The sequence below is a fragment of the Astyanax mexicanus genome, chromosome 4 (genome assembly GCF_023375975.1).
Source record: "Astyanax mexicanus isolate ESR-SI-001 chromosome 4, AstMex3_surface, whole genome shotgun sequence".
In the NCBI taxonomy this organism is placed as follows: domain Eukaryota; kingdom Metazoa; phylum Chordata; class Actinopteri; order Characiformes; family Acestrorhamphidae; genus Astyanax; species Astyanax mexicanus.
This window is the reverse complement of record NC_064411.1, coordinates 684,764-695,713: the sequence shown is the minus strand read 5'-3', so window position 1 is coordinate 695,713 and position 10,950 is coordinate 684,764. Positions and strand designations below refer to the sequence as shown.

Sequence of the window (10,950 nt, the reverse complement as noted above, 5' to 3'; positions counted from 1 at the left end):
TGATTTGTTGCTCTTGGGCTACGTTCACATTACAAGCCACATTACCCAAATCTGATTTTTTGCTCAGATTGGATTTGGCTATCTCGACGGTTCACACTCACTGTAAATGTAAGTGATCTGTATCTGTGTGTAATGTGAACGAATCACATTACACAACGCGAAAGTGACTCAAATCTGATTTGAAAAAAATCTGATTTGGCAAGTTCACACAGCCATGCGAAAATCAGATCTGAGACACATTGAGTCACTTCAGCCAGTTAGGCTACTCATACCAGGCCTGAGGACTAAAGACTCTTATTATGAAGCCTAGATAAGAGAAACAGCCACAATGCTATAAGCTGTACTGTAGCTAGTAGCAGCAATGCTAGCTATGGCTGCTAGTTCAGCAGGTCTCTGCAGGTGTAGAGTATGTTAGCCACTATGCTAGCAGCTGAACTTGTCAGGTTTGGCATATTAGCCCCAGTGCTAACTGTTTTCCAAGCTGAATTACTCCTGGTCACTACAGTAAAAAAAAAAAAAATTCAGTGGTTCGTCATAAAATGGGTATAAAAATGTCAACCCTTCCTAATACTTATCATGATGCTGGCATCAACTTATTGTTTCTAGCTCAACATTTAAATTAAAACTTAAAAAAAAATTAAATATCTACAATGGGGTTATGTGGGTTACCTCTAACCTATGGAAATACAACCAAATAAGACAAAAAAAAGCCCATATATCTTTTCATACAAGATTTTTATTAGGAAATGAGATGCAACAGAGAAATGACCTGAACACGGCACAATTTCAGTAGGTCCACGCTGTCGCTCGTTCAGCAGCCTTGCTCTGCGTGTCCTTTATAAGATTTAAAACGTCCCCCCCACCCTTACACTATATACAAAACCTTCTTTTTTTTTTTGCAAGATTTCCTGAAAACAAACAGAAACAGAACAATTAAAAAGCATTTTTTTTGGGTCTTTTTCATTACGTCCAAGACCGGGTGGAAACGGGGGAAATCAGGGATTTTAATCTTCTCCTGCGGGAGAAACAAAAACATTGGGTAATACCTACAAGTGAGATAACCGGAACGAATAAGGGGTGGAAGGAGAACTCCAGGGACGTCGTGCTGTTTCCGCTTGTCTTGCGCGACGAGGTCCTGGGAGACGTACAGAATCGGAGGGGAGGGAGGGTAAAGTGGGCGGGTGTGTCGATGGGATCAGGGTGAATTGGGGCGGTTGGCGTGAGCTCCGTCTCCCGGGTCTGGACTGGCGCTCCGGGGCCGGGGCTCTTTGCCGTTGCTGGACTCTCGCCGGTGCGAGCGCTCTTTGCTGCGGCTGCGTTTGTGAGAGCGCTCCTTGCTGTGGCTGCGCTCGCGCTTAGTGCTCTTCTCCTCCGCCGCCACTGCCGCGTCCTGCCGGCTCCTGGAGCGGGAGCGTTTCCGGTTGGATCTCTCGGTTTTGTGTTTCTTCTCCCGGCTGCGGCTCCGGCTGGAGCGCTTGCTCTTCCTCTCCTCGCGGTGTCTCCGCTCCTCTTTGTGCCGTCGCTCCTCCCCCTCTCCTTTACTCCTCTTGTCTTTGGAGCGCTCTCTCTCCTTCTCGGCCGCAGCGCCCCGGTCTTTGTGCTCTCGCTCTTTTCGCCGGCTGCGCTCTCTCTCGCTCTCTGCCTCCCTCTCTTTCTCTCGCTCTTTCCTGTCGTTCCTCTTCTCGCGGGCGGGGCTTCGGCTCCTCCGCCGCTCTCTGCTGCGGCTCCTGCGGCGCTCCGGGACCCGGTCGGCTCGGTCTGGAGTTCTGGAACGTCGCCGCTCTCTGTCCCGGTCCCTGTCCACTGGTCTGTCGCGCTCTCCTCTGTCTCGCTCTCGGTCTCTTTCCCTGTCTCTCTCTCGGTCTCTATCTCTATCTTTGCCCTCTCGCTCTTTTCGCTGGCGGTCCCTCTCGCGCTCTAGCTCGTGGTCGAAGCTGGCCCCGTGCCGCTCTCGGTGGTGGCTGCGGCTGCGTGATCGGTTCGGTGATCTCCGGGGGCTTGGGGTTCTCCTCGGCGTCCTGTAGGGACAGAACACAATCAGTTTAACAAGCAGAATAGAAAAACTACAGAAAGCAAGATCCCAAACAATATAAAACAGAGAAAGTTATTCAAAAGCAGTGTGTAAGACTGGTGGAGGAGAACATATAAAAAATATGCAGAGCTTTTTTTAATCACAGTTTTTATGTTTCAGCCATATCATTTTCTGCAAATAAATGCTCTTAATGACAGTAATTTTTTTGGAATTTTTATAATTACTTTATGTAATTATAATGTAACAATTTGTAATGTACAAATTACAATATGAATTTAAAAATTATTCTCTACTTTTTCAATTGAGTGAATGTATTACTGACTTAAACTGAACTATCTGAGCCCCTGTACTCAGACCAGTCAGAATTAAGGGCGAATTAAAAATTTGAATTTAAAATGATGCCACTCTGATCAGATCTGTTCTTGACAGTCCAGAAACAGCTGAGTTCTGGGACGCTCTGGTGTCTCAGCGTGTCCTGCTGGTGTACCTGGAGCGCTGCCGTTCATTGTCCTCCTCCTCTTCTTCCTCCTCCTCCTCCTCCTCCTCCTTGCCATCCTTCTGTGGGAGTTTGCGTGGGCGGCTCTTCATGTGCTGGTCGATCATCTTCTGCACGGGCACGGGTATCCGTGGAAACAGCGTGGAGAACCACTCGAGCTTAGTGAGGAAGGAGCGCAGCATCTCCCCGACCGTCATCACACACCCACCGCCGGCCTTCACGTCCAGCTCCTGATTCACACAAACACGCGGCAGCATGAACAACAAGCCCCGACTCAGACTCTCAGACACAGCCGACTGAAACCAACACAGAACCGCACACTTCAGAGCTTCCCCTGCTTCACCACAGCTGATCTCAACACGCAAAACCACGCACTGAACATCTGAATTTAAAACCACAATTATTAACCCTAAATCACTGGGGTAAAAATCACGACTAGAATAGCACTGCTGAGGTAAATTCATGAGTAGAATAACAGCTTAAGTAAAATCACGATTAGATTAGCACGGCTGATGTAACTATAATCAGAACAGCACTGCTGAGGTCAATTCATGATCAGAATAGCACTGTTGAGATAAATTAATGATTAGAATTAAACTGCTGATCTAAAATCATGATTAGATTTGCACTGCTGAGGTATTAAATATTTGATTTGAATAGGTCTGCTGAGGTAAATGTATGATTAGTATAACAATGCTAAGGTAAACTTATGATTATAACATCACTGATGTTAATTTATGACTAAAATATTCGTGCTGAGGTAAATGTATGATTACAATTGTACTACTGTCAATCTCTGGCTGCTGTTTGTGATGACAAAATACTGAAACTTCACCTCTGTTTCCATCAAGCTTAAGATTCTCACATTCAAGAAATTCAGCGGAGGACAGTCCTGGTGGAACGCCAAGAGACGGCCCAATCTCACACGCTAATCTCTCGCTAATCTCTCAGCCCAGAGCACAAAAACAACAAACTGACAGAATGCAAAAAAGGGGGTATAATAACCTGATACTCAGTGTTGATCCAATACTGGCCAAAATCAGTGGACTGAATATTGGAAGAAAACATTAAATCTTATGTGACCCACGAGTCTAAACTTCCACAAAGACTTTAGGCAGAACTCGAGAATAAAGAGGGATGTAAAATATGTTTTCCCCCCAATTTTTGCAGGATGTAATTAAGATTGATGTGTTAATCAAAGCTCTTTCAAACAAATAAAATAAGTATTAACAGCTTAGCCCGGGAGCAAAAACATGGTATCTGACTGATATCGGCATCGGCTGAAGCTCAAAGCTGCAGTATCTGTATCAAACAATATTGTGGCCCCTGTAGCGTCGACCGATGATGTGACCAGCGACATGTGTAACATTTAAAGTGCATGTGCCACACAACGTGGCAATGAGTCACAATATACTGTACTGAAATCAGGGCATCAGTTTCTTAATTTCTTTATTGTTTATGATCTTGTAATAAAACAAAGTTACCGTCATGTTTTGTTCCTTCATACATCTAAAACAGTGTTCTTCAAATACAGTGCAGGAGGTTGGTTTCCAGCATCACTTAGTGAGTACCTAGGCTTTTAAAGCGCGAGTAGACTGTTTGTGTTTTGTGCCATATCAGCAACATATTGGATATTGTGTGGCATCGACAATACTCGTGAATTGAGCATCACAGACTTAAATCAGTTACTTCCAAAAATTGAAGTATTTTAGTTGGTGGAATCCTTTCTTTTCTTTCGTATTTGTAACCCTATAAAAGTTATTTCTGGCCTACTACTAAGATGTGTTTGAGAGTAGGCCGTAGCGAATTTGTACAGTTTAAACGGCAAAGACAAGAACGTGCGGGCAAGAATGCGAGGCCTGACGGACCAATCACAGCTGCAGCAGTTCGAAACGCATTGTTATATTTCTGGAGAGGTGTGCGTTAGACTACAGACTACCTTAAGAAATAAAGATGCTTTTCCCCATTGGGGAAATAGGACATCGACTTGCTGAATGTTAGGGTGAACTCCTAAAGCGCAGCTTGTCTGATCGATCTGAACGCATGCAGACAAGATGCTGTCAGTGATGCGACATCCCTGTAAACAAACATGGCAGTGTCGTGCCGAATTTAGCACCCCCTCTCGGGAGTGTGTGCTGTGTTGCTATAGATGTAAGTAAGCATGACAGAGATAACCATGACTTTATTTAAGTTAAAGCGGATTGTTTCCGCTTATTGCACGGCTCCTGAGAGAGGGTGCTTTTTATGGCAGGGGTGCAGAATTTAGCACAACATTGCAAGCCTACTAAACAGTGGTGTAAGCCACCCGATCCTCGATAAGCCCTCACTAAGGGTGGTTTAGCCACATTGCTAACAGCCAGTCTCAGCGGGGTTGGCGTGTAGGAATGTGAGAAAGGAGCCCTAAGGCACGTGTCTTGGTCAGAGATGCTGGTGCTCCAGTGAACTGTCTACTGATGCTTTAATTACACGACTTTAAAACAAGGACATGTCAGAAAAATGGAACACTGGCCCTCCAGAACCGGAAACGAAGAACCCTGCTGTAAACTGTGCTTAAAGCAGGCTGATAGCGGGCTGAATTTGGGGAGGAAAGGTCTGCACGCAAACCTGAAGTGCTGAGACACATTAACCCCATTCACCTGCTGCATAAGGCCATCTGAGAAAGAGAACAGTGCAGTTAACCAGAGAGGCACAACCACGAAGGACACATACAGCTAAAAATTTTTTACCGCTATTCTTATTGTATTATTTGTGTGGGGACCATAGGGTCATGTGACTCAAACCTCAGGCCAATCATGGAGCATGTCCATCATTCATCAAAATAATAGTTTATTAATTGTAACCAAGGGAAAACTTACAATAAAACATTACTAAGTCGTCATATCACCCAATAATTAAATATGTAATGAATAGCATTGGTTTATGTTACTGTTAAATGTTTACAGCCTTCAAAGCATTCAAAAATTCCACTAGTTTAGTTTAGACCTTAGAGCTAAATAAATATAATAAGGCCATAAACAAGTCTGCACGGCTCCGTAACTAGAACAGTTCACCCCCTCACTTCTTACTGCCTCTAATAAAAGACTATTAATCTTCCATCCATGTTCCAATTACATAATAATAACAATAACAGGTGGACGTTTCTGAATGTTGTGGGCGGTTCTGACACTGTGAACACAGTCAGAACTTGAAAATCTCAATCAATAACGAGACAATGAATCAGAGCTGTTTTAAAGTTGGGTTAATCTTAGTGTATGGAAAGTGAGCCACTGCTGGCTTGATGACAAATAGACCACTGCAGTCATGTGACATTGTGTAGCCGTCGTATGCCCATATTAGGAGTTCCGTGTCAACGCTGCATTTGTCTATGGTTAAAATGAATGGTTTTTTTTTCCAAATCTCTTCAACGTCACTGGATCCTAAGAATTATGAGATTGCTCAAGAATCGTAATGAGAATAATGCTAGCTTTATTTTATTATATATTTTTGTATTTCTACAGTTTATTAAAGCCCACCTGATACAACTAATGTTCATCTTAATAAACTAGAGAAGTTTGGTGTTTCTGGCTCATTTTATTACATTACGACAGCTTTTTCCTTACAACAGGTTTCAGTGGGAAAAAAACAACAAAAAAAAACCCACATTAAGACTTTTTACTTTTTTTCTATATTACTGGTTCTTGACCTAGCTACTAGGTTAGCTCTGTGGTTCTGAAGCAACACTGTGCTGCTAGTTTTAGTGTTTTTCTGCTGTAACACACTCAGCTGTTCTTAGGGAGGGCAGTTAATTGATTAGTTGGTTCAGGTGTGCCGCATTTAACTAACCTGTGACAGTATATAACACTAAAGCTCACTTTCTCTTTTTATCTGTGTTTTACAAGCTCTAACACTCACTCTAACAGAGAGGCTACACTGCTCAACATCACCTGGCTGAACGTGGGTTTCACCTCTTCCAACACCTGCAGAGCTGCAAGGTCAATTCAGTGCGCTGCAGCATTATCTTAACGCTAGCATTATTCTCATTACGACTGTAAAACGATTGCATAATTCAGAGGATCCAGCGTTGTTTACCACAGAATCTGATAGGGGTGGGCTTTGAAAAGCCCATTCAGAAACTCTGCTTAGACACTGAACACCAAATATGGGCATAAACAACATGGCGCCGACTACAACATGACTACAGGACTGCTGTGGTCTATTTCAGCAAATAAAATCAGCATTACTGTAGGGGGGACTTCATATTATTAATCTAAAGGTCTCACCAGACCATTTCATCACTTCAGTTGCTAAGTGTTACTGTACGTTCACACCGAACGCGGAAAAAAAAAGTACGGTAAAACAGAAAGTATTGTCCAATACACTTTACATGTACAATAGTCAACTAAAAAAATTATGATAGACATAGAAATAGCGAATGCCTTAATCTGAGGTGTTAATCTCTGGTCCTGGAGGTTGACTGCACTTCTGATTTGCATTGCACTCACTAAAGCACGACCAGACTAAAGAACCACACAGCCCTAGCCCACAAGAACATTAAGCATAATGAAGGCAAAGGTGAAACGTCAGCAATGTGCATCACAACTTCCTTCAAAAACGTTTTTTCCCCTCAGAATAATCACACAGGTCACTCCAAGCCCAACGACTGGAGGACAGCATGTTATAGGACCACCTGTCACAAGCCTACAGGCTGCGTTAAATCAATTAAGGTTCAAACCACATGGCAAACACATGCAACCAGTAACAGCCTTCGTTCTACAGCTATACACAAAATAAATATTTTAACTGGTCATGGAAACAACCTGTGCTCCTCTAAATTAAATGTAAAAGGAAGGTGAAAGCATTACCCGTGGCGACATACCTCCTCATCATCTAGAAAGGGCTCATACCACTCGATCAGATCTGCAGGAGGCTGAGTGTATCTGAAAGAAAAAACAATGAAAAAAGGAGAAAAAGATGAGAATTAGATTAGATAACGAGGTTTTTTTCTATTTATTACATCTTTTACAAGTTTAACGATCCGTTTAAAGATCTCTCTTTGTAAATCATTGCTAATTTGGATCAGCAATTTCAGTTAAATATATTATACAGCAGATGAACACAGTAATAGAACTGAGATGATCTGAGGTGATCAATCCAGAACGTTGTACTTGTTCTATAAGATTTGAGCTTTTAATATTCTTCCTCTAAACCATGAGTAATTTCGGAGTTGTTTTGTTGCTCCCATGTTGGGTCTTCTTTAAAGAAGATGCAAAGAAGAGAAATATGTATATTTAGAATATATCCTTAACTCTATCATAACTGGATTTACTTGTGTATGTAGGTCGAGGGTCAATAAGCTTACTAAACTAATTTGGTGTTCCAATAATTAGTGATAAATGTATTCAAATCAATTAAAATGACAAGGGTGCCCAAATTTATTTACATGCCTAACTTTGTTTTAGAAACTGAATTATTGCACTATGTAAATCCTATAAACTTAAATTTAATAATTCAATAATTTATAAAGGAAAATCACAGGGATCAGGGGTGCACAAACTTTTCATACCACTGTACAGAAGAAAAACCCTACAGTGAAATTAAGGCACAATATAACTAAGCCAATCAATACGGGGTGAAGTGGAGTCTTACCGTATGTACATGAAGCCGAGTGCTCTGATGTATGGGGAGTCTGTGTGTGTGATGAGACCCATCACCTGCTTGCGGGTGAGTTTCAGTGTAAACAGCTTATAAAGTAGACAGAACGCGGTGGACACGATACCTCCCGTGCCGACGCCTCGCACCTGCGGCACGAGCAGAACAAGTAAGCGACTTCAGCACACAGGAAACATACTAACACAAGGAGAACTATCTGAAATATCCATAAAATTAATGGAAATTCAGTAAATCTACTGAGAACTTTCCAACTCACAATCTACATCAACAAAATAAACTACATAAACTAGCTCTATTCTTATCTCTAAAGCGTTCTCTTCAGAAGAGAGAGGAAAGAAGTTGAAAGGCACGTACTTCTACTTACCCCTCCGCACATTCCAGTCTGTCCCGCAGTCTTCCGGCTGCCTTTCTCCCACGGCTCTGCATGGGTTACCTGAGAACAAACACCAAAGCTCATTCTCCCACACAAACATCAACAACAACTATATAGCTAATACGGATTTTTGTTGGTGAGCAAAACAGAGAAATCACAAGCAATGTGTCAAATTAGGATGAAACAGGCATGTGTGAAATTGTATAGGATTGAATTGGAGGAACGAAGAACGATGAAAAACTACAAATAGATAAAAAGATTAAAAACAATTTGGTGGCTGTTGGACAAAGGGGAGATTTTTATTTGCTAGTAAAGAAAATCAATGAAAACGACGAGTGATGAAAATAAAGCCATATATTATCAAATACTCAAAAAGAGTATTTGAGTTTAAATATAATACAGAAAAAAAGTGTATAAAGATGCACACAAATACTTTTAAGAATCAGACTTAAAAACAAGTGTGCTTCCCTGCTGTGATTACACTAACTGCTGTGAAAACACTTACTGTAAAAAAAAAAACATACAAAAAGATTAATATTACACTTTGTTGCCTTAGTTTACAGTGAACATCTTCAAAGTAGGAAGATATAAAATCACTCCTACTATCTGAATTTTTCCCAAACATACGATTTCACTGTACCAACTTTGCAACAACCAAGGACCTCCAAGATAAAACAGAAAACCCACAAGCACTGAAAACACTTTATTCAATTTCCCAGCTCCTCCATATGCCTTACAGCAAGCACAGCTTTTATTATAACTAAAACATGACAAGAAACCAATATATACATTTACTAAGACAAAGAAACTCTTAAAGCATTATTTATGTTTACCATCAGGGATTTAGCAGGTATGGGGAAATTACATTTAAGACTTTAATGTTTTATTACATAAGATGTACAGTTATTATCCACAAACATAAGGGACAATTTATCAAAAGTAATACTCAGTAATTTAAGTATTAGCAGCTTTACTCTTGCTAATATTTTCTGAAAAACACAATGTAATAGCGTAGCGTTAGTATAATAAATAAAACCAGCGCTGTATGACTAAGTATGCTGCAAAAACAAAAAATACGGAAATAGACATTTTCACTTTACTAAACTTAATGAAAATATAAAATAATAATAATAATAAATTATATATATATATATATATATATATATATATATATATAAATAAATGATGATCTGCTTGATTTTCTGACTTTAAACTAACGTTACAGAAGAAACTTTTAGAAAACGAATTATTAAAGAACTAAACCGAACTAAGTTACACAGAAGCACGTTAGCTAACTAGAGTTAGATGGGAAGCTAGCTAGCTGTAATTTATTAATTAAGGAAAATCTCAAAAATACTTGTTTTTTTTTGATGGGGGGAACGAACCTATGAAAAGTAATTAGTATATTTTTAACTGAGGACTTTTTACCTATGTTAACAGTCACTTTTAATTTACACTATTAACGTTATACCTGTTTAACGTGCTTAAAGTTCTCAGACCGCGGGAACACTGATGGTAACGCTATTAGTCAGCTAGCTATAGATTAGCTAGATTAGCTAAAAAGCTAACGTAAGTTAGCAGCGATTGCTAGGTAGCGCAAGCTAACCAGTCACTTCTCATGTAGTTAAGTTGATAGATACCGTTATAAATAAGCTAAGCTAACTAACAGAACACACAGAACACCACAGCACACACTCAGCGCTCCCGGTTATACCGGATAAATCTTATTCAAGCCCAGTCACCCAGTTAGCTTAGCGTAGCATGGCTTAGCTCTGTTAGCCGGGTTAGCTCCAGCTCGGCGCGCTGCTGCTGCCGCCGCCGCCGCTAGTTACCTTGAAGTAGATCTCGTCCACGACCTCGTGGTAGGTCTTCAGCTCGTACAGCTGCACTTTAAAGTAGGGGGAGGACAGGACGTTGGTGAGGATCATGGGGTTCAGGTTCATGGTCTTCTCGTTGCCCCACAGCGGCAGCACGTTGCCGTGTTTGCCGGTGGAGGACTTGGTCACGGCCTGCTGTTGCTGCTGCTGGTTCCCCGCCATGGCGCTCGGAGCGCGGGAGGAGAGCGGCCCGTTCAACAACCTGCGGCGGAGGAGCGGCCTCTACACCGCCATCCCAGCCCGCGGAGCCGGTCCTGATCCACACGCAGCCCGCGGGGTCTGTATACCCGTCAGTACCGGAGCTCGGTTCGGTGGATCCCGTGTCTCTGCCGGAGCTCAGCGCTGCTCTCTGCCTCTCTCTCTCTCTCTCTCTCTATCAAACAACAGCAGCAGCACAAGATGGCTAACGTGCTGCCGGGGACCCGCAGGAAGCGGAAGTGACGTGTGTGGACTGTTTAAAAAAAACGGTGTGTTTTGGTGCAATGCAGGTTTATTTACTTATTTTCTCTCTCTCTCTCTCTCT

General features: G+C 41.9%; 1 protein-coding gene across 1 annotated transcript; it reads right to left on the bottom strand.

Annotated features, from left to right (window-relative positions):
- Window positions 1–716: 716 nt before the first annotated feature.
- On the bottom strand, window positions 717–10,851 carry prpf38b (pre-mRNA processing factor 38B). The gene is made up of 6 exons (XM_007236634.4): window positions 10,383–10,851; window positions 8,542–8,610; window positions 8,154–8,305; window positions 7,384–7,444; window positions 2,520–2,758; window positions 717–2,018 (listed from the first exon to the last, which is right to left on the bottom strand). The coding sequence occupies exons 1-6, from the start codon at window positions 10,587–10,589 to the stop codon at window positions 1,196–1,198; spliced, it is 1,551 nt and encodes a 516-aa protein (XP_007236696.3). The 5' UTR covers window positions 10,590–10,851; the 3' UTR covers window positions 717–1,195.
- Window positions 10,852–10,950: the final 99 nt, after the last annotated feature.